General features: G+C 39.1%; 1 protein-coding gene across 8 annotated transcripts in view; it reads left to right on the plus strand.

Annotated features, from left to right (window-relative positions):
• The window catches only part of TNRC6B (trinucleotide repeat containing adaptor 6B), a 248,772-nt gene that overhangs the window by 95,275 nt on the left and 129,340 nt on the right, over nucleotides 1-24,157 (plus strand). Inside the window, exon 1 of one of the 8 annotated variants that reach the window (XM_032416413.1) lies at nucleotides 16,197-16,809. The exons of 6 other annotated variants lie outside the window; for them this stretch is intronic. In XM_032416413.1, coding sequence (XP_032272304.1) covers nucleotides 16,805-16,809 — 5 coding nt within the window. In that variant the 5' untranslated portion in view covers nucleotides 16,197-16,804. Of the gene's footprint in view, nucleotides 1-16,196; nucleotides 16,810-24,157 lie in introns of those variants that run through there. One more of the 8 variants, XM_032416414.1, reaches the window with a different exon arrangement.

A 24,157-nucleotide genomic window follows, 5' to 3' on the forward strand; every position in this document is an offset into this window, starting at 1 on the left:
ATCAACAGTGTATGAGAATGCCCATTTCTCCTCACCTTTGATGACAATAAAATTATTTATCCTTAAATTTTTGCCACTCTAATAATTTATTGTGTGTTTTATTTATTTATTTATTTATTTATTTAAGATTATTTATTTATTTATTTAACAGAGATAGAGAGAGAGCACAAGTAGGGAGAGCGGCAGACAGAGGGACGGGGGAAGCAGGCTTCCTGCCGAGCAGGGAGCCCGATGTGGGGCTCGATCTCAGGACCCTGGGATCATGACCTGAGCTGAAGGCAGCCGCTTAACCGACTGAGCCACCCAGGCACCCCTGTTGTTGTTTTATTAAAGTAATCTCTGCACCCAACGTGGGGCTTGAACTCACAACCCCAAGATCAAAAGTTGTGTGTTCACTCACTGAGCTAGCCAAGCACCCCTAATATTTTATTGTTTTTAATTTGCACTTTTCTGCCTACTAATGAGATGGAATATCTTTTGTTAGTTTATTGGCCATAGATTTTTAAGTTTTATGTATCACTTATTTGCATATTATTCCCATTTTTCTATTGGATTGTTTGTTTTGATAGCTTTGTAGGAGCCCTTTATAAAATATAAATACTAACCTTTGTGTTTTGAGATGTTTTAAATATTTTCTCCCTATCTTTATCTCTTAGCATTGGGGTATCTTTCATACTAATAAACTTAAAACATTTTTATGTGGTAAAATCAGTCAGCCTTTATAGCTTCTATATTTTGTGCTTGCTGAGAGAAGTTGTCCCTACCCTAATGTAATAAAATACCTTAGTTTCCTGCTTTATTTTTTACCTTTACATCTTTAAAAATAATTGTTTTTAAGATTTTATTTATTTATTTCAGAGAGAGAAAGCATGTGCATGAGCGGGGGTGGGGGGTAGGGGGGGCAGAGGCAGAGGTAGAGGCAGACTCCCCACTGAGCAGGGAGCCCAGTGCGGGGCTTAATCCTAGGACCCCGGGATCATGACCTGAGCAGGAGGCAGACGCTTAACCGAGCCACCGAGGCACCCCTTTACCTTTACATCTTAATTGAACTGGTACTCATTTTTGTGTATGATATGAGGCAGAGATCTAAATTTTTTTCCAAAATGATTTCCAAAATGGCTCTCATTCACTGATCTCAGTTTGTATGAACAGCCTATTTCATTTATGGAGGCAGATGGAACACAGGGATAATAGAACGTCAAGGTCATGGAGCAAATTCTTGTAAGGATTAGGACTAAAATTATTTTTATTAGCTGATCTATGTCACTTTCCTTGCTTCATCATTTAACATTTTTACCATAAGTGCTAGAAGCTTTGAAAAAATTATTTTATTTCCGTGATGTTTATTTCAGTGGAACTAAGTTCTATAAACAGGCAGGTTAGGGTAGCTATGCATATAGAAAACCCTCTTAAAAAATAATTGACTTTTGACATTGAGAAATATCTGTGCTAAACTGTTAATATTTAGATGTTGTACTGAATTCTGATGTATGTGTGAATAAGATTTGGTAGAGTGTATGGCTTTAAACACTTTGTGTATATATATTGTTTCAATATTGTTGCTTTTTAATGAGGTTTATGAACTATTAGTATATCTAATATAATCCTTTTTCTGAGGATATTTACTTTACAAGCTACTGTAACAAATCAAACAAGCTAAGTTTATTGCCATATAATTACTAATTAAACTCACACAGCATTAATCACATAATGTGTTCAACACAGGGGTAAATATAGAACTATAACAGCTTTTCAAAAAGCAGCATAAGTAGATAGTTGCTCATAGATTTGACTATGCTTATAGAAAACTCATATTATATAAAATGTTTCCACCCAAGACAGGCTCTTGATTTGGTTTTATTTATGAGACAAGTGATGGTCTAGATGTTTGTAGGCAGATTACTTGTTGTAAATTATGTGCAGCCAAATATCAGTTTTGGTGCACAACACAAGAGTTAGGGGCACTGACCCCCCCCACAGTCAAAAATCCACATGTAACTCTTGACTCCCCAAAAACTTAACTACTAATAGCCTACTATTAACTGGAAACCTTACTGATAACATAAACAGTTGACACCTATTTTGTATGTTATATATATTCTGTGCTATATTCTTACAATAAAATAAGTTAGAGAAAAAATATTTTAAAATCATAAGGAAGAGAAAGTACATTTACAGCACTGTGTTGTACTTACTGAAAAAAATCTGCATTTAAGTGGACCTACACAGTTCAAACCTGTGTTATTCAACGGTCAACTGTATTAATGAGTTTGGCTTCTTTTTAATTTCTCTTTTTAAATCTAATTTACAAACAAGTCTAAGCTTTAAATCTCCATGCTTAAATTGACTCATATTCTCAAAAGATATTTGCCTTTAACGTACGAGAGTGATTCAGTTTTTCTAGTAAATCTTTGTTAATTGAATTTTCTTGAATCTTTTAGTTCATTTTATGAAAATTCAGCATTAAAAACAAATCTCTCGGGGTGCCTGGGTGGCTAAGTCGTTAAGCTTCTGCCCAGGGTCCTGGGATTGAGCCCAGGGGCTCCCTGCTCAGCGGGAAGCCTGCTTCTCCCTCTCCCACTCCCCCTACTTGTGTTCCCTCTCTTGCTGTGTCTCTCTCTGTCAGATAAATAAATAAAATCTTTAAAAAAACAAAACAACAATAACAGATCTCTCAAAGTGGGATCTCAAAGACATATTTGCACACCCATGTTCACTGCAGCGTTATTCATAACAGCCAAGCGGTGGAGCAACCATTGACAGATGAGTGGATAAAGAAAATGTATATACACACAATGGAATATTATGAAGCGTTAAAAATAAGGAAATCCTGTCATATGCTACAATCTAGATGAACGTGAAGGGCATTATGCTAAGCAAAATAGGCCTGTCACAAAAGGACAAATGCTGTATGATTCCACTCACATCAAGTATCTGATGTTAAAAATCATAAAAGCAGAAAGTGGAAAAGTAAAGATTGCCAAGGGCTCTGGGGACGGAGGAGGGAATCAGTGTTCAATGGGTATAGAGTTTCAGTTTTACAAGATGAAAAAGTTCTAGAGATCTGTTGCAAAACAATGAGAATGTACTTAACACTACTGAGCTTTACGCTTAAAAATGGTTAAGATGGTAAATTTAATTTCATGTGTTTTTACCACAATAAAAAAAAAGTTAGCAACCAAATTTAAATGTACTTTATTTTTTTTTTTAAAGATTTTATTTATTTATATGACAGAGAGACATAGCGAGAGAGGGAACACAAGCAGGGGGAGTGGGAGAGGGAGAAGCAAGCTTCCCACCTAGCAGGGAGCCCGATGTGGGGCTCGATCCCAGGACCCTGGGATCATGACCTGAGCCAAAGACAGACGCTTAACGACTGAGCCACCCAGGTGTCCCTAAATGTACTTTAAATGCAAAATGCAGCCTGGATTTCAAAGACTTAGTACCCCCCCAAAAATGTAAAATTAATAATTTACATTGATTTTATGTTGAAATGATAATCTTTTATATGTGTTATATTAAATAAAGCATACATATTAAAATTTTTAAAAATCTCATTTTATAATGTGTTACATAGAAAGTATCCCCTTTTTAAGATTGTTGGTAGAATTTATTATATCAGTTCCTGTATTTCAACACCCTTGGGGTGCCATCTTTGATTTCCCTTTTTTAAGGGAGAATCTATTCAGAGCTTGCATGGGAGACCCACATGGAAATCAAAGTGTTGAAGATAGTTTTATATTGATTTGGAGGGAAGAATGTAATTTATGGCGTCAACATTGCTCTTTATATGCTAGTGTGGTGTAATATGGCTTTGTGCTTGAGGTGTTATTTTTTAAATGTCTTAATTCCGATGTCTTGATTAAATTCTCTTCTTACTAATTACATTCTTCCCAACTTAAATGTCTAGATATAAAATGCCCTTTCAATTTTTCTGAATTATTAATTATGCAGACCTTTCATTAATTCTAACAGCTTGTCCTTACCTTATCTTTATTTCTGTTCCTACTCTAACTCATTAACTTACAGTTCTATCTTCCTCAGATTCATCTTATACTGCAGTGCAACTTTTAAAAGTTTATTCTTCCCAGGGGCGCCTGGGTGGCTCAGTCGACTGTTAAGCGTCTGCCTTCGGCTCAGGTCATGATCCCAGGGCCCTGGGATCGAGCCCCGCATTGGGCTCCCTGCTCGGCGGGAAGCCTGCTTCTCCCTCTCCCACTCCCCCCTGCTTGTGTTCCTGCTCTCACTGTCTCTCTCTCTGTCAAATAAATAAATAAAATCTTAAAAAAAAAAAAAAGCTTATTCTTCCTCAGTCTCTACACTAAGGATTCCTTTTATTAGGATATTCCTTGTTTCATATTTAACCACCAAATTTAACATTAAGTTCTTTCACAGCCATTCTTTTGGGTGCTTGTTTAAAAAAATGGGGCTCTATAGTATTTCCTAAATACACACACACACACACACACACACACACACACACAAAGGAAAAAAAAGTATTTCCAAGTCACTTATACATAATTATCTTCAAAATAGAAACTTTGGTATTTGGCCATAGGAAAGAGGTGTTTTTATTTTAACATTTTCTGTGTTCTACCATCAGTTTTCACCAGTTTTTTTTTTTTTTTCCTTAAACCATTAAAATAAGTACATGTTGAAATAAACTTACTAAGAAGTACCAAACTGAACTCTGTGTAAACTCAATCATTATTACACAGCAGTAAGCTGGACATCAGAAGAATAGTTGGATTTCTATATAATCTTCTTAGATTGTTTTTAAGAGAAAGGAAATGAGTTTTATTTTCAAGTTAATGGTATTTTGAAAATGCCACAAAGAGGTTCAATAGATGATAGTTATGCTTATGGAATTTTTGCTGCTGGGAATTTTAGTATAACCATAAACATTTTGTATTAGGTCTTTGGGAAACTGTCCGTTGCTAATAAATTTTGTAATTTGCATTGAAGTGACTGAAAAAAATTAATTCTCTGAAAACACCTTTTTTTTCCCCAAGAGTCTCAGAATCATACATAATAAGTTCTGAATTCTATTTCATGAGGTTTTTCTTGGATGTCTGGCCATGGATTAATTACAATAAGAGTAACTTCAGGAGCTATGTGTTTCATAGTTGAAAATGTGGGTTGCTACTACTTACAGGTTCGAGTGGTGACTTTAACCAACAGTGAATAGGGTAGATCATGCAGCTCTTAGAAAACTGCTGTTAATTTTATAATAGTCTTAATAATTTAGCTTATATTTTGCTTATGGGCAAAATAACTGCCTTTATGGAAAAACATTACTTGAAAGGCAAGATGTATTTGTCCGGTTCCTTGAAATTGGTGTTTTAAGGCTTCTTTTTTGGAGATGTTATTATTATCATGCAGTTATAAAATGTTTTGAAATGTTTGAAATAGCGATTATAGGTAAAGAACTACAAGTTCAGCTGCAAGAATCTCCAGGGGTGTCATGAAGAGAAACTAGTGTTTATTTCCCCAAAATGTTATGATCACTAGAGGGTGTGAAGACAAGCTCTGCCCTGAGCACTTACTTGGCCTGGGTTTCCCTTTCAGCTGGGAATGTCTGTGCCCTGAAGTTCGGGCTGAAGGAGAGGTGAAGAGCGTGATAGAGAGGAGGCATACCATGGCAGGCAGGTTAAGGCTTTTTGCTAGATCTCCAGCTGTGCAAGGACAGAGGCCTTTGTCAGCTTGGTCACTGCCAATGGCACATAGAAAATGTGAATAAGTATACTATATTGAATGAATGAAGATGTCTGAGTGCTAAGAATCCCTGTTCTACACTCACTTTGAAAATCTGGGGTGGAGTTATTAAAAATCCTAACCCTAGAATATTTTATTTTTTATTAGCAGAAGGGAAGTGAATTGATAACGTATCATGTTTGACTTTATAGTCAATGCTTTCTTAAATATATTCCAACAGACCTGATTTTGTCACTATTCTTTAAGCATCTCTACCTATAAGCCAGTTGTTGATTATTGTTTGTTTAGCAGAAGATGCCTTTCTATCCAAGTCTGAACTTTTTCTTTGCTTCTGGGGGCCTCCATTAAGTGGCCTTTAGCCTACCTATGAATATTTTTTCTATTGTTTAAAGGATCTTGGGGTGCCTGGGTGGCTCAGATGGTTGAGCATCTGCCTTTGGCTCAGGTCAAGATCCCGGGGTCCTGGGATCGATCCCCGCGTCAGGCTCCTGGCTCAGCGGGGATCCTACTTTTCCCTCTCCCTCTGCTTCTCTCCCTGCTCATGCTCTCTCTCTCTCTCTCTCTATCTCTGTGTCTCAAATGAGTAAATAAAATCTTAAAAAAAAAATTAAGGATCTTGGGGAGCCTGCCGGCTCAGTTGGTTAGAGCATGTGACTCTTGATCTTGGGGTCATGAGTTCAAGCCCCATGTTGAGCATAGAGTTTATTTAAAAAAAAAAACTAATTAATTAGCTAATTAATTAATTAAAGGATCTTTCTGCAGCCATCCAGTGGCTCTCCATAAGGCCTTCCATGCATGCTCTCCATAGGGCCTTCCATGCACGTCTCATTTCCTTCCCCACTATATGCCTTTGTTCAGGCGAAGAGACCTTTCTTTTTGACCAGGAGTGAATCTAGGTTTCGTGGGAATGCTCTTTAAGAGCATTAATTTCAAATACAAGTTGTATAGAAGTGAACATTTATTTACAATGAGGAAAGAAATCACAAAAATGGCAACGTTGAAATTGACAAATACAAAATTCAGAAAAATAGCAATAATATTTGTATTCACTGCTTAACACATCACTGTGAAACTTTTTTCTCTACATTTTTTGGCTATATAGTCTTTGTTGCCCTTTCATGTTGTAACAATTCTGTGATGTTTTCTAAAGAGAGAATAGAAAAGTAATTCATTGTGTATTATAGCATGGTTGATCAGAATATGGTTTTTCAAATTGACAGATTAGCAAAGTTCCTTTCAGCCTCACAACTTGTTATGAGTAAAATTATATAAATTTTTAAGATTGTTATCAACTTTGGGAAAATCTCTATCAAGTATCCTTTATATTGCAAGGCTTCATTTTTTTCTTGTACACTGGCTACTTTGAAATACTCTTTGAATTGACACATTTACATCATGATATGATCTGGCCCTGCACATTTCTGTCATGATGCAGAGTAAGTTGGCCCAGTCACATCTTTGTATACAAGGATGGGTAACAATAACTCGACCATACAGACATGACTGAGAACCACATGAATATATTCCACTAATCTCAAAATGAATATATCACCAATTTAACTTTCTTTTTGCAGATTCCTAAAATGCCTGCAACCACTCTAACTCTACTGACAGGGGGAATCATGCTGGGGGAAAGTTAAGATGGAAAGAGGCTGTGGTTTTAACAGTATGGGTTAAGAGTGATGAAAATACCTTGTCTTTGCACACTTTATAAAAATAATCGGTCATTTAGAACAAAGAGTAGTCACACTTCCTAATTTCAAAATATATTACAAAGTTACAGTAATCAAAACAGTGTGATACTGGCATAATGACAGGCAAATAGACCATTGGAATAGAGTAGAAAGCCAGAAGTAAACACTCACATATAAGGTCAAGTGATCGTTGACAAGGGTGCCAAGACCGTTCAGTGGGGAATGAAGGAGAGAGTCTTTTCAACAAATAGCGTTGGGAACACTGGCTACCCACTTGCAAAAGAATGAGGATGGCCCCTTGTCTCATACCAAAAACAAAAATTAACTCAAGATGAATTATTAAAGACCTAAGCTTTAAAACCTAAAACTATAAAACTCTTTGAAGAAAACACAGGAGAAAAGCTTCATGACATTGGACTTGGCAGGGATTTCTTGGATGTGACACCAAAAGTATAGCAAAAATAGACAAATGAGACTACATCAAATTTTTAAAATTTTGTGCATCAAAAGACACAATCCATATAGTGAAAAGGCAACCTACAGATGGGAGAAAATATCTGCGAGTCATATATCTGTTAAGGGGTTAATATCCAGAATATGTAGAGAACTACAACTCAACAACAAAAAATCAAATAACCTGGTTAAAAAATGGGCAAAGGGTTTGAATAGACATTTCTCCAAGGATATATAAATGGCCAATAAGCATATGAAAAGACACTCATCATCACTAATCATCAAAGAAATGCAAATCAAAACCATAATGAGATACTACTTTGCATACATTAGGATAACTACTATTAAAACAAAAACAAAACCCCAAAAAACCAAAACCCAAAACAAAAACACCAAAAACAGAAAATAACAAGTGTTGGCAAAGATGTGGAGAAATTGAAACCTTTGCATGCTGTTGGTGGGATTATAAAATGACATAACTGCTATGGAAGGACAGTATGGAGATTCCTCAAAAAGTTAAAAATAGAACTATCACATGATCCAGCAATCCCCCTTCTGGGTATGTATCCAAAAGAATTGAACTGTTTGCATACACATCTTCAAAGAAGCACTCATCACAGTAGCCAGGGGCCAGAAGTAACCCAAGGGTCCATTGGTGGATGAATGGATAAACAAAAGGTGGTATATACGTACCGTGGAGTATTAGCCATGAAAAAGAAGGAAATCCTGTCTCATGCTACAGTGTGGATGAACCTTGAGAATATTATGTTAAGTGAAATAAGCTAGTCATGAAAAGATAAGTACTGGATGATTCCACTTAAATGAGGTATCTAAAGTAGTCAAATTTATATAGATAGAAAATAATAGTGGTTATCAGGGACCGGGGGAAGGAAAGAGGGAATTTGTTTAATGGGCATAGAATTTCAGATTTGCAAGATAAAATATCTCTAGAGATCTGAAGATCTGTTTCACAACAACGTGAATATACTTAACACTATTGAACTGTACAACTGGCTAAGATGGTAAATTTTATGATAGGTGTATTTTACCACAATTAAAAAAAGAAAAGAAAGAAAAAACACATTGCAACAGAAAAAAGCAGAGAGATCATTTGGGCCAGGACCCCTCCTAGGGCTTTGGGAGACCCCATGAAAGTGAGGGGTCTTGCAGCTTCAGCTTCCTTAGCTTCACACTGAGCATCTGTTTTGACCCTTCTGGTCCTGTCCTTCCTTTGAAGTCCAGTTCCACGGGTCTGTAGCGCCTCTGTTTTCTAACTCCTGTGTCTCCTAGGCTAGAACCATACAGTTACCAAGTTATCTTACACTTTCTTGTTGACTATCCTGTGTACATGTTTTATCTTCTTCCAGTTAGAGGTTTTTAAGTTTATCTTCTTTTGCACCCTGTAAATACTTAGGTTCGTACTGTTCATCCATTTATATGTACATACATACATATCCAGTTTATTCCTTTGCTTATTTGTTTGGCCCTTCATCCAGCAAACATTAATTGAATTCCTTCTATGTACTTGATCCAGAAGTAAAAGCCACATAGCCTGCCATTAAGAGTCTCAGAGTTTAGAAGGGGAAGTACAAAGTAAATGAGTGACACCAGCAATAGGGCATGAAGGTGCTACCCATGAGGTGTGTGCGGGGAGCCAGGAAGCTCAGAGGAGAACACCAGACTCAACCTGGAGTATCAAGGAATTCTTCCTCTAAATTGCAAATTCGATTTTTGAGTTTTGGTTGTAAAGAATTTGAGAATTTTTTTAATGTTCCCTAAAATTAGGTCTGCTAGCATTTTAATTTCTAAATGTAGTAAGAGTATAAATGCTAACATTCTGTTTTCCAGCTAGAATCCAAATATTGGGATTCTAGTTGCGTTGGAGACTCCAGTGTAGCTTTGGCTACTGTTTCCACCTTCTCGTTTGGTTGGGCTTAAGAATCCTGAAAAACTTAGTTCTTACATTTATATTGTTTCTTGTCGGCCTTCATCGTTGCCAACATTTGATAGTACTGGAAGTTGATAAACTTAGAAAAGTCTTTACCTTTTTCATGTTCTGTCCATGGCAAACTCCTACTCGTTCTTTAGACTCTGTTCAAAATCTCATATCCCCTGTGAAATCTTTTTTGACTCTACCAGCAGTTATTTCTTTGTATTCCTATGGCATAACTGTCTTATCTCTGTTCTTTAATTATGGCACTTACCATGCTATTTTTTAGGGGGGAGGGCAGAGGGAGAGGGAGAGAGAGAATCTCAAGCAGGCTTCACTCCCAGTGCGGAGCCCAATGCGGGGCTCCATCTCACGACCCTGAGAGCATGACCTGAGCCAAAATCATGAGTCGGACGCTTAACCAACTGATCCATCCAAGCACCCCTACCATAGTATATTTTAATTATGGCTCTGTCCTTGAGGGTGTTAAAAATCATCTTTGTATACTCCAGGGCCTGGTTTTAGTACAGAATATAATATATGGTGGATGCTTTAAAATTTGTATAAAAACCAAAAAGGTTCTTGACTGAATGAATGAATGGTGAGTCCAGAATTTGGAGTCCTATTTTTCAAAGAGTTGATTGGCCTTACTGTATTTCATGGTCACAGATTTTATTCATAACAACAACCATTTATCTCATGATAGAATCACTTGTACCTTTTATTTTTTTAATTTTTTTTAATTTTTTTTGAAGAGTTTATTTATTTATTTGACAGAGAGACACAGCAAGAGAGGGAACACAAGCAGTGGAAGTGGGAGAGGGAGAAGCAGGCTTCCCGTGGAGCAGAGAGCCCGATGCGGGGCTTGATCCCAGGACCCTGGGATCATGACCTGAGCCAAAGGCAGATGCTTAACAACTGAGCCACCCAGGAGCCCCTCACTTGTACCTTTTAAATATATTTTATACTTTTCTCCACCTCTCCCACCTCCACCTGGTCCCTCCCTCACTTAGATGGCCACAGCTGCCTTCCAATTTGTCTCTCTGCTTCTGCTCTTGGTCCTTTATAGTGTATTCTCCATGTACGAGCCAGAATGAGCTTTTGAAAACATAAATCTGATCCTGTCTCTCCTAAAATGGTGGTAAGAGCTCCATGGGTCCTAGAAATGCATACTTGGGGAGGGTTTGGAGACTTTGCCCCACTTTATAGGAAATCCATTAAAAGGTACCCACATCCCATATTAAACATGTGGTTTTATTTATTTTTGCTATCACATGTTTGAAGAATTTTAATAATTTTGCTACTGAAGTGTTTTGGCTACAAATAACTGATTCAATTTATAATTACCTGAGATTTTTAACAGTTAGCATTTTTAGGAATTTTTGTAAAGTGAGAGTTGTTTTCAAATGTAACAAAATTTTTATAAATCCTAAATTTAACAGTGAATGAAATTCCTGGGTTTGGGGCACCTGGGTGGCTCAGTCAGTTAAGCATCTGACTCTTGATCCTGGCTCAGGTCTTGAACTCAGGGTCATGAGATCAGGCCCTGAGTTAGGCTCCATGCTGGGCATGGAGCCTTCTTAGAAAGAAAAAGGAAAAGAAAACCCTGGGTTGTTATATTTTGAGGACATTTAAGCATTTATTAATTTTTATAGTTATAATTTTCTTTTTGTATTTTTGACTTGTAAATATATTTTCTCAGGTCCTAAATATTTTCCTAGGCCCCTGACAAGCTGGTAGACTCTAGTCATTAAGTGGAAAATGAGTAATGGATAAAATAGTGCCATTCAGTCTCCTGCTTTAAAATTCTTCTTCTCTTTAGAGAAGAATTAGAGAATTTTTTAAAGAATTTTTTAAAATAGTGTCTGGAACTATTCTTAGAAGAAAATCCTTACTGTGGCCTGCAAGACCCAGTATGATCTGGCCCCTCCTACCTCCTCAGGTTCATCTCACATCTTTCTCCCCTGCTCACCTGTCCTAGCCTCCTGATCTTCCCTCTTGTTCTCTCTCTCTCTCTTTTTTTTTGAACTCAAGCGGGTTGCTTTTCAACTCAGCTTAAATGTCCCGCCTGAGATAAGCATTCCCTAGCCACCTTATCTAAAGTGAGCCTCCCTCAGTTATTCTGTGTGCCATCAAATACTTTAAATTTCCTTATCGGTGATTTCCTTCTCCCATAAGGCTGTTGGCTCCACATGGACAGGAACCCTTCTGGTATGGCTCACTAACTCAACTAGCATAGAGTCAGATGCACAGAAAGCATTTACACATACTTGCTGAACAAATGAAGTTATGTTAATAGATTTTGTAATTTAACCATCCTTGCATTGTTGGTATAAACCCTCCATGGTCATAGTGAACTATTCTCTTAAAACTGCTGAATTCTATTTGTTGATATTTTACTTAGGATTTTTATATTTGTCTTCACAAGTGAAGATTGATCTATAGTTTTATTTTTTGTACCGTCTCAGTCCAGATGGATATCAGGAATAGTTAGGCACATAGAAGAAATTAGGAAGCTTTCCCTTTTGTCTCCATAAGTTTGGGGACAGTAGGGATGACATGGAATTTATCTGTTTGATAGAAGTTTGGTAGAATTGGGGCGCCTGGGTGGCTCAGTCATTGGGCGTCTGCCTTCGGCTCAGGTCATGATCCCAGTCGAGACCCGCATCAGGTTCCCTGCTCCGCGGGAAGCCTGCTTCTCCCTCTCCCACTCCCCCTGCTTGTGTTCCCTCTCTCGCTGTATCTCTCTCTGTCAAATAAATAAAAATCTTAAAAAAAAAAAAAAGAAGAAGTTTGGTAGAATTCACCCAGAAAACCATTTGTGCCTGATGTAGTTTTAGTGGCTACTTCTTCGAATATCTTACAGATTTCTGCTGTGGGTTTTTATTGTTATTTTCATAATTTTTCTTGAGTTGATTTTAGTAATTTTTCTTTTCCTTGACTGTCCTCCATTTTATTTAATCTTCAAGTTTATTGATGTGAAGTTATGTGTTATTCTCTTACAATTTACAAAAAATACTCTCTGGGGCACCTGGGTGGCTCAGTTGGTTAAGCGTCCAACTCTTGATTTCAGCTCAGGTCATGATCTTGGGGTCGTGAGACTGAGCCCCATTTCAGGCTCCACACTCAGCAGGGAGTCTGCGTCTGTCTCTCCTTCTCTCTGCCCCTCCCCCTGCTCATGCGCACGCCCCTCTCTCTAAAATAAATAAATCTTAAAAAGAAAAATACTCTCCAAATCTGTAGTTATAATGCCCTCTTTCTGAGCCCTAATGTTAATTTACCACTTCTCTCTCTCTCTTTTTAAATTTGATCAGATTTTTCCGAAGGATTATCTACCTATATTTTTTAGAGCAAAAAAGTGTTGGTTTGATTCAGTCTACTCTTCTTTGACTATTGCTTTATGTTTATGCTTTTATCATTATAAATTTCTTTTTAGTTTGTTACGTGTTTTCTAGATTGTTGAGTTAAATGTTCAGTTCTTTTTTCCTTCCTTTCTTTTCTTTTCTTTCTTTCTTAAAGATTTTATTTATTTGTGAGAGAAAGAAAGCACACAAGCAGGGGGAGTGGCAGGCAGAGGGAGAAGCAGGCTCCCTCTTGAGCAAGGAGCCTGATGTAGGATTCAATCCCAGGACCCCAGGATCATGACCCAAGCCAAAGGCAGACACTTAACTGAGTGAGCCACCCAGGCATCACTATTTTGTTTTTAAGAGACCGGGGGGGGGGGGGGGGGGGGGGGGGGGGGGGGGGGGGGGGGAAAGGGAGAGGGAGAATCTTAAGCAGGCTCTTGCTTGATCTCATGACCCTGAGATCATGACCTGAGCGGAAACCAAGAGTCAGGCGCTTAACCAACTGAGCCAGCCAGGCGCCCCAGTTCATTATTTTTTAATCTTGTTTCCTAATAAAAATATTTTAGTATATTGTCACCAAGGTGCCAACTTTGAAAGATAACACATATGAGTGTATAAGTTCTGGTTTATTTGTTTAAAAAAGTAAGCCTTTGGGGCACCTGGGTGGCTCAGTCAGTTGAGTGTCTGCCTTTGGCTCAGGTCATGATCCCAGGGTCCTGGGATTGGGCCCCCCATCGGGCTCCCTGCAGGGAGCCTGCCTCTCCCTCTGCCTCTCTCTGTCTCTCGTGAATAAATGAATAAAATCTTTAAAAAAAAAAAGTAAACTTTTTTGTTACTTTGTATCCTCATATTATAATAGCACAGTTTAAAAACACTGGTTAATGGTTAGTGTGAAAAAGTACAGCAAATATATCACAAAGCCCAAAATGTCTGGGAAATACATGAAAATAATGTGTTTATTTCAGCTATTTCTTCAGATAAGCAAGTGGACTAATTGCTTTAAGGTTAGAGGTATCTCACAAAACAAAGCTGTCTAGAGGTTGAAGAAAACATATTGATTATATTGTTTGAAAATAGAATTAATGTTTTGTTTCTAAATGTGTTTATGTTTTCTGGCTTTTCATGCAGCTTGTTTAACACTTACAAGGTAACACACACACACATACATATTTATACAATAATATTCTGCATTGGGGAATGGAGACTGAGCAACATTATAAAGAAACCATGTCCATCACAAATTAAAACAAGGCAGCTGTATAGTCTCCATGCATTTTAACATGTTGAGGATGCTCCACGTAAGTGAGCTTTCCGTAACTCATCTGGAAGGTATTGGAAGGATAAAAATAGACTAAATATTCAAAATTTCCATCCAAGGAGTTTCCTGCTTTTGCCTACATCTCAATTGTCAGTCTGGGTCCTGGCTTTTGCTCCACTCCGGGCTGCGAGAAGACAGTGGAAGCCTTTTACACCATAAATATTCAAGCCGCCAGATCATTGAGGCATTGGCTCCGCCTGCCCTGAAACAGCTCCTTTCCTGTTCTTCTGTCGGAGTGGAAAAAGCAAGGGAGGAAGGCTGTATGAAGACCCAGAAGCCAGGATGACAAACGTGTGGGATTTAGGGAGGGTTCATAGGTTCCTTTTCGAGGAATGCCAGGCTTACAGAATCCATGGGTTCTCTGCTGGATGGCATGTCAGATTACACTTGGTCAGCCTCGTTCATTTGGGAGACTCACACTGTGGATCCCACTAGTTTTGGTTTATAGAGATAGATGGAGTTTTGAGTCACAGGGCACTTTTGCCTGCTCTGTCTATTTTAGTTACTTTATTTCCAAAGCAGTCCTTAGAACAAACAGATGGAGGTGAGTTTCTGGAAATGATGTGACTTCCATTCTTTATATTTGGGTGGCAGATCTCCTCCTGTCCAGCACTTCTGAATAGAAGTCCAAGTCATTCATTCATTCATTTATTCACCAACTATGTGGGGCCTCAGACAGCAGTGAAGGAAGATGTGGTGTTTGTCCTTACACACACTGAGGAAGATCAACAATAGGCAAATTCTTACGCAAACAATAAATTGCGACTCTGATCAATGTTATAAAGAAGCAGTAAAGGATGTTATGGGAGTGTTGAATAGGAAGGCCTGGTCTCTACTGGAAGGGTTAAGAAGGCCTTCCTGGGGTAATGACTTTTGAGATGGCAAGGATAAGATGAACAGAACTGCTAAAAGAAAGAAGCCAAGTGCAGAGTTTTCGAGAGGAAAGGAACCAAAGATACCATCTAGTAATGTCCAGTCTACATTCCAGTCAGAAAACTGAGCCTGGGGAGGTAAAGGGATTTGCCCACCTAAGCTTGCACAGCCTGTTAGCCCCAGGGCTAGAGACACAAACCCAGCATGGGTTTCTTAGGTGGGTATAAATTGAGAATGCATATAGCCAGAAGAAGGGACTTAGGGATGGGGAAAGCAGGTAGGTTTTAAATTTCATGCTTACTCTTGTCAGCTGCAGAGCTACTTCCTCAGGTGGGAGAAGGGATTAAAGATGGCTGGAATCTGGCCTATCCTAGAGGCAGTCAGCTTGCTAACGCTGCAGCATGGTTTTTGTTTGGGGTTGGGGGAGGAGGTATCAAACACACATACACCCAAAACAATACATGTGGACTTCAGTTGGGAAACCAGTCCCTGTGCTGCTTCTGTCTAGCTGTGTGATTTGAGATAAGTCACTTAACCTCTCTGAATTGCCAGGTTCCGTTTATACTTGGGTATATTTCCTTTTAGTCTTCTCCTTTGCATTTTAGGAGCTTGTCAGAGATCAGTTGTGCCCTGTATTTCACCTTAATCTTTAAACTCTTTTTTTTTTTTTTTTTTAAAGATTTTATTTATTTATTTGACAGAGATAGAGAGAACAAGTAGGCAGAGGGAGAGGGAGAAGCAGGCTCCCCACCAAGCAGGGAGCCCGATGCGGGGCTCGATCCCAGGACCCTGGGATCACGACCTGAGCTGAAGGCAGCCGCTTAACCGACTGAGCCACCCAGGCGCCCTCACCTTAATCTTTAAAAACTAGTCTCTTGTTTGGCTAAAGCATTGTTTAAGCCCCCTTTTAAAGAGCAGTTTGCCAGCCCATGCTTGCCCAAACAACTAGAGAATAACTGTAGCAAGCAAGCCAAGCTCCAGGATCTGCAAGAATCGTTAGCAACTGAGCATATTTCTATAAACCAATAAAGGTTTTTATATTTTGTTCATCTGTTACCCTTATGCTGTTGCCACTTTCACATTCAGTGTGTGTAGGCGGAGAGTATGAGATAACAGCCTTTCACAAATGAAAGTGAGTGGAAAAGGGCTGCTTTCCCTTTAAGGCAGTTTCAACCCCAGCTCCCTCCCCTTTCCTGATTGACAAACCTACCCGAAGTCACATGATCCGCCTCTATTTGAAGGTCACAAAAAGCTGCTTCCTTTAGAGACAGAGGGGGAGAGAGAGAGCAAGAGGGAGAGTGAGTGAGAGAGAGTTAGTTCAAGCCAAAATGGCCGACAGAGTCTCTGCTGGTTTCTGAATATTTAAAATACAAAAAAACAGATAGACAAAAAGAAATCATTTTTTGGACCTTTTTTCATTTCCATTTCTACCTTGTATGCCTCAATTTGCTGGATTTAAGCACTGCTGCACTTTATGAGGTTGGTAAATATTTTCAATTTTTTTAAACCAATTGATTTATATGGATCTTGTCTAACCGTTTTCACTAGTGGTGTTGCAAATGGACATTTGTCTAGCATGGAGACTGGCTTCAGACATTTCGTGAATCTGTAAATCAGACCCGTGATGTACTTTTGGTTCGGCATTTTAGAAATGGAAAAGCCTTGGTAGAATGTTTAAATTTTGAAGTGATTTAATTGCACTTTTAATTTATATACAGATTTTCATCATCATTTCTGTCTTGCAAATAAATGAAACTGCGAGTAACTGGAGATTTGATATTTAGAAAGAGGTTTTTAAGAAACACAGACCTCTCCCTGCCCCCTTAAATCTGCTGCAAAAATTTGCATAAATATAAATGGGTTTGCATTCTTTCGGCTGCTAAGGCCGACAAAGGATCTGGGAGGGCAAGCACTACCACGGGGAAGCTTTTTTTTTTTTTTCTCCCTTAAAGCTAGGCCATCCTTCCTAGAGAGATGTAGAACCTAAAATAAGACCTGATACATTTTAAACATCAGGCTGGGGGCGAGTGAACACCAGGAGGTTTGGGGTTTGTAGATTCCCCTGCTTGAAAACCTCCCAAGCAGTGTGTGGATCACCCCTCTCTGCGCGCGCTCATTTGCACTGGGTCTCTGTGTGTGTTCTCAAATGTGCAGCCAGATGCGCTTTTATTTTGATCGTGGTTTGAACCAAATGGTAGGACTATCTTGTAAACATGGTGTTTTAAGATCTAAACAGCTCTTCACCCCATTAGGAATGAATTCTTTATCAGCTTTTCCCTGTAGACTGGCCTCCTCCATTTCTCACGGGTTACAATTTTTGTTTAATTTTATACAGACGAACTGGGCTTTTCAGCACAAATTCAGCATCTGTGTGTGTATGTGTGTATTGCCGGTTTGGGCCATGTATCCATTGTTGAAGTGGTTATTTAGGGTCACGTAAATAGATAGCTCTATGTATGTGTATGTTTGTTACCCCCGAAACCGTGCGGTGCCTTCAAGTTAAATTCCATTACTCCCAGTACAGGATTCTAGAAAGCCTGGGAGCAGGGAGGGAAGAAAGCTGAAAACTTGCTTTCTCAGAGCCACCTCCCCCTATCATTGTAAGAGTGTGATGTAATGCTTCTCGTCTGGTGGGCTGAAAGGATCGTAGTTTGTGATGTGGCGGGGAAATTGCCCCCACCCCTGAGTAAATTACCCCACCCCCTCAGCACATCCCTGGCTCTGAGAGGCCTTGTTTTCTTTTCTTTTTTCTTTTTTTTCCTAATTTGTATCCTCCTGATTTATGCGTGGCATACTGGCATGAGAAAGAGACTGTTCTTCTAAATCTGTTACAAAGTATAGTTTAGAAAGGCATTTAAAATATGCAAATGGGTGGAATTGTCATATCCCCATCATTAAATATGTAGACTTGGATTAAAGCTAATTAAGCATAAATGGAATAATTTTGATCAGAAGGGAGCAGTGTTTTTGTTTCCTTTTTAATTAATCTAATTATAAGATGCTTGCTGGGCCTGCAAGTGTTAAAAAAAAAAAATGGAAGAAATGCTGGCCCGTTTTGAAAATTTGACAGTCTGGAAGAGGGTGTGTAGTGCTTTCAAAAGCTTTATTCACTGTTCAAATGGATTGGCCCCTTGTGCTGAAAATGGCCTGTTTCTTTGGGCCAATTGTGTGTAGATGAAGGGACTTTCACGCTAATTTAACAAAAAGACTCTGCATTTGAATACATAAAGATAATTAAAGTTCTCCATCTCTAAAGAGCAAGTATTTTATTATTTTTCTAAAATTAATGTTATTATATTAGTAATGGAAATAAGTAGAGAAGTGACAGTTTAAATTCAATGTACATCTTTTGGTGATGTAAGTTAAGCTTTTGTGTGAGGGGCTTTGGAAACATTAAAGAGGTAGTCTGGAACAAATTTGTCTCTTTAAAAATTTCTTTACATCTTGAATTTAGAGGAAAAGACATAGAAATTACCATAGTGATAGGGAGTGTTGCTTTGTGGTGGACCTAAGGAAAATTAACGCTCTCATTATTGTTTTTTCTGAAAATGAAAGCACTTATTTGGGGCTTTACTTGTTAGATGATTCATTTTACACCCATTTCCTAAGTTGGCCTTATAGGAGAAGAGTGCGAAAAACCTAAGCTTTCCATGTTTTGCCATTAGCTTGTTTTTGTGGACTGTGTAAACATGGGAATAGCAGGTTAATTCAGTTTGTGGAGCGGAGGAACCAAAAGCAGGGTGCCTGTTCTCCCGCAAGAAGGAGAATGATATAACGAACGTGAACAGAATGCCATCTGAGTCTTTGAAATGTTTTTATAAATATTCTTTTCTCCTAGACAGGTTGAAAAGTGAGATAAATAAGACCTGGTTTCACGTATGTTAAGCGTTATGGCTCTGGTGAGTTTCAGAAGCTCAGCTGCCATTTTGGATCTAAGTTCCTGCAGAGCCAGTCCTGATGGCACGCCAAAACTATGGTGATTCGGAAGCAAATACAAATGAGTAGTAAATTAAGTGTGCAGATGGATAGTATTTAATTTGTGCCTTTTGTTGAAGTTTTCTTTCTGTTGATAGTGTGAAACGAAGCTTTAAAAACTTTAGAGATGTGGCTGATGTTACGAAGAGCAGAACCCAGGGATATTAGAACTTGGATGTTATGGTTTTTAAAAACGAGACGGCGAATGCAGAGGATGTTCCTTACTGGAGAAAACGAATATAATTCTTACTTAAGATGCCCCCTGCCATCCATATTTCCTTATGCTGGGTCTACTTGTGATACTATAATAATGTCATTATTCACAACCCTGCCCTGTCTCAGAAAGAAATGTCACAGATTCATTATTAAGATTTTACTGAAACATCACAAAAATTGGTAGCGCTAATCTATCAGAAGTGGTATCTTATTTTTAAACTGTTCTGTCCTTCCATCTGGGTGCCAGAAAGGAAGCATCGGCATCTTTTATATTTAGTGGCAAACTCAACTCTTGTTTGGCTTTGAATGGCCATTTGTTCTTTGTCACCACGAGGGCCATCCTTTAAAAATAAATTTCTAAAAATTGAAGCAGAGTCTTCTAAGGCTTTTCCAGTTCTTCACCTGTGCAAGAGAAGCTGAAAGAGTGATGTGTGATGATGAGGCCTTCAGGTTCTATAGAGAAGGCTCAGCAGATAACAATAGTAGTGGGTGGGCCTCACCCTACCCATATGCCCCATGACGGAAATGTTTTGGAGAAATTTAATTTTTCTAACTTAGCATAATCATGGTTCTTCAGTTTAAACTGGACAAGGCCCTGAGGCGATACGGATGAATGTACTTTGTTCCTGCCCTCAAGAAGTACCAACCTAGCAGGGAAGATAATCAGATAAAGAGGCCATCACAACTTGTGCTGTGTGTGCTGTCGTTAGAACAGGTACCTGATACAGAAGTATCCTGAGGACCTGCATTAGGAGAGCCCTTATTTAAGCAGCTAAATAATTACTCATTTTTGGTCATCATTTGGGTATTAGATTTTCATTAAGTGTAACTTGTGATTTAAAGATGGGGTTTCTGACCACCTTTGGTTGGGGAGGGGGCAGCATATTGCTAATTGTTTCCTAGTACAGTATTGTTCGTGGATTTACACCAATCACCTTCTCTCACCCTCTTGTGGTTGAGGCTGGTGGTGAAGTGGACTGGGGTGAATTAAAGCCACTTGGCCTGAAAAGGGATTTAACCCACGACAGTGACATTTTAACATTTTCTTTTCTTCCTTCCTTCATATATTCATTCAGCAGTCATTTATTATGCCCTGTCATGTGTTGGGTGCTATTGTAGGTCCTGGGGGATCTAAGAATTAATTTGGTCAGCCCATCGCCCTGAACAGCCCCTTGGTTCATGTGGAAATATTCTCCATCTGGTGACTATCTAACCGATCGCTTTGGGTTAGGACTAGGATAACACTATAGCTCCTTTCACCTCATAGTCTCTTTGCTGAGAATCAGGAAATGAATGGTAATTTTTGCTTCTGATAGTGCCAGAGATTTCCATTTAAGGTTGGACAAGATAGTCACTTTATTCTCCATTTTCTTTAGCCATGCAAAAGTATCTCCTCAAAATTATCTTTTAAATAATCCCTGCGAACCTTGCAACCTAAGTTACCTCCTTAGTTACTCTCCCACATCCTTCACTTTTACCATTTTAATATCCCTTAATTGTGTCACTATCTGAAATTACATTATTTGTGTATGATGCATCATTCCCCACAAAACCATACGCTTTCCTGAGAGCAGATTTTGTTTTGCTTGTTGCTCAATCCCCAGGATCTAGAACTGGGCTTAACAAGAGTGAATGTTCAATAAAAATGTGTTTGAGTTAGACTGGAGTATAAGGTCACAGGACCAGCGATGTGACCGTAAGTCCCTGTTTCTTCATCAGTAAAATGGGGATCATACACTGTTGTGAACCATAAAGGAAATGTATGTAAGAGCTGACACCTAGTTGCCTTGCTTAGTAAGTATTTCCTTCCCCTTTGCTCTATCTCCCTTTGTTAAATAAACCAGAAAGACTTTTATGGCCCCACAGATGCCTCCATTCTTTCTCCTGGCTCACAGGATCATGAAATGTTTGCACCGATTGCACTGAGCTTCAGCCTGGATAAGGACAGGAGTAGTGCTGAGCCTTTTCTTTTTATTAAAAAGTCCCTACCTACATTCCTAGGGTCTGATGTCGTCTCTTCGTGCTCTCCAGTTTCCTGCAGGCTCTGCTTCTGTGATGTATCCACATTTGCTTGGCTGCTTTTCATACACTCTGTGTTTTGCATCAAAAGGTTCTCAACAGTTTCAGATGAGTTGGTCCCAAGTTTACAAGACAAGGGAGAACATAAAATACAGTGTTTTTTCCTTCATTGTGATTATTCTGAGCCTGTACCTGTAAATTCTGTTTATTTAATGAAACTATTAATAGTTTTGATTCCACAGACAGGTAAAATAAAAACTTAGGTCAATTGCCACTTTATACAATGCTGTCAAATAAATATAGATGTCCTAGAAATGGCTTTCATTCATTGACTTGAGAATTTTTATTTATTTTATTTATTTATTTTTTATTATTATGTTCTATTAACCCCCATACATTACATCATTAGTTTTTGATGCAATGTTCCATGATTCATTGTTTGCGTATAACACCCAGTGCTCCATGCAGAACGTGCCCTCTTTAATAATTGACTTGGGAATTTAAAAAAAAAAATTTGTTTTAAAGATTTTATTTATTTATTTGACAGAGAAAGAGAGAGCCCAAGCAGGGAGAGCTACAGAGGGAGAAGCAGGCGTCCCACTGAGCAGGGAGCCCGACGTGGGGCTTGATCCCAGGACCCTGAGATTGTGACCTGAGCCGAAGGCAGACGCTTAACTGACTGAGCCACCCAGGCGCCCCTGGAATTTGTTTTTAAAAAAACTCAGAAAACTATTTTTTTCAAGATTTTATTTATTTATTTTGATGGAGAGAGGGAACACAAACTGGGGGTGGGAAAGAGAAGCAGGCTTCCCACTGAGCAGAGAGCCCGACACGGGACTCAAACCCAGGACTCCAGGATCATGACCTGAGCCGAAGGCAGATGCCCAACGACTGAGCCACCCAGGTGCCCCAAAACTCAGAAAACTATTATCTGTTTACTCATTCAGCAAATAATTATTGAGTACCTATTACATGCTGGTTATTGAGGTAAGTGCTAGTATAGGAGTAGTGTGAAGATTTTCTCCTGGTACCATTGCTGAAGTTAGAAAGAATAGAAATACAAGGAGGCTGGCCAGTGCTCAGAGTGTTGGATGATTACAAGGGAGGGACATCCAACCCAAATAGAGGGACCAGCTTGTGCAAGGGCCCTGAGGCAAGAGAGGACATTGGCGCACTTGGAGAAGTGCATATAGAGTGCTTGGACATGGTTGGAGCGTGATGTACATACGGAAAGAGATGATCTGGGAAATGAAAAGCAAAGCTGTAAAGATAAACACTGGCCAGATGCAGGAGGTCTGTAAGCCATCTTTGGAAGTCTTGATCTTAAGAACAATTAAAGGGTCTTCAGCAGGAATGTCACCTGCTTAGATTGGGTTTTTGAAAGATGACTCTGGTTGCACGGTGGGAAATGGCTGGAGAATTGAGTATAAGAGCAAATAGTATTGCAGGCATCCCAGGTAATGGTGGCCTGAACTGGCAGCAGAGGTGGGAAGAAGTAGGTAAATCCAGAGACATTTAGGAAGAAGATTTCACAGGACCTGAGTGCTGAGTATGGGGAAATTAAAGGTGATGCCTATGTCTCTGGCCTGGGCTACTGATGGGATGGTGGTATCATTTGCTGAGTAGGGGTCCATTTAGGAGACAGGTGTGGGTTTGAGATTATGAGCTCAGTTTTGGAGTTACTGAATTTTGAGACATCCAGATGAAGGTCTGGAGCAATTAGATATCTGTCTGGAGATAAAGATTTGAGAATAGTCAGTAGTCCCAAGTCCTCCAGCATTTTCCTTTTTAAAAAGTTGATTTCTTTGGTAAGATGTCCAAAGATGGCAACATGCAGTGCAAGGTGCTGTTGGATGCTGTTAAGGGGACACTATTTTATAAAGAAGTTAAGACCACATATTCCCATTACCATGATGGTTGCCATTAGAAATACCAAAGGAGTTTGAGGGAAGAGAAAGACTAATTTTGGTTGGGTTGATCATCGAAGGCTTTATGAGTACCATGTATTTGAGCTAAGCCTAAAAGGTTGGTCAGAATTGTGTAGAGTGCAGACCAGTCCTGCTGGAGGATTAGTTATGTCCAGGGAGAATTGATGGGAGCTCAGAGCTGTATAGGGGAGCTGGGACACGTGCTCAGTAGTTTGAATTGCTTGTAGTTTGGATGGCAGACAGAGGGGACTTGTTGAAAATATGATAGCAGTGTGTTCAAAGTGGTTTCTGAGAATGCTAAATGGCAATGGGGCAGAGGACTTGGGGGTAATTTCGAGTCGGGCAGGCCAGTTACGGTAAAAAGGGACTGTTAAGAAAGGGTCTGCTCTGAGAGTGCTGTGGTGTAGCTAGAAGAGGGACCAGGGACTTTGGGACTTCAAGGTGAATGGTGGGAATCTTCAGGAGTGAAGATGTACTCCAGGTCACACATCCTGAATTTAAGAAGGCAGTGGGACTCCCAGAGGCAGCTGTTGAGCAGGCAGCTGGCAGTGTGAAGTTGAAGCTTGAGAAAGAGGTCAGAAGTGGAGATAAAGGATTGGAAGTCATCCACATAGACGTGATAGCTGACGCCAAGCAAGTGGATGAGCTCACCATGAAAGTGTAGAGAATGGAAAAGAGAACTGAGAATA

The sequence above is a fragment of the Phoca vitulina genome, unplaced genomic scaffold (genome assembly GCF_004348235.1).
Source record: "Phoca vitulina isolate PV1807 unplaced genomic scaffold, GSC_HSeal_1.0 scaffold19, whole genome shotgun sequence".
In the NCBI taxonomy this organism is placed as follows: domain Eukaryota; kingdom Metazoa; phylum Chordata; class Mammalia; order Carnivora; family Phocidae; genus Phoca; species Phoca vitulina.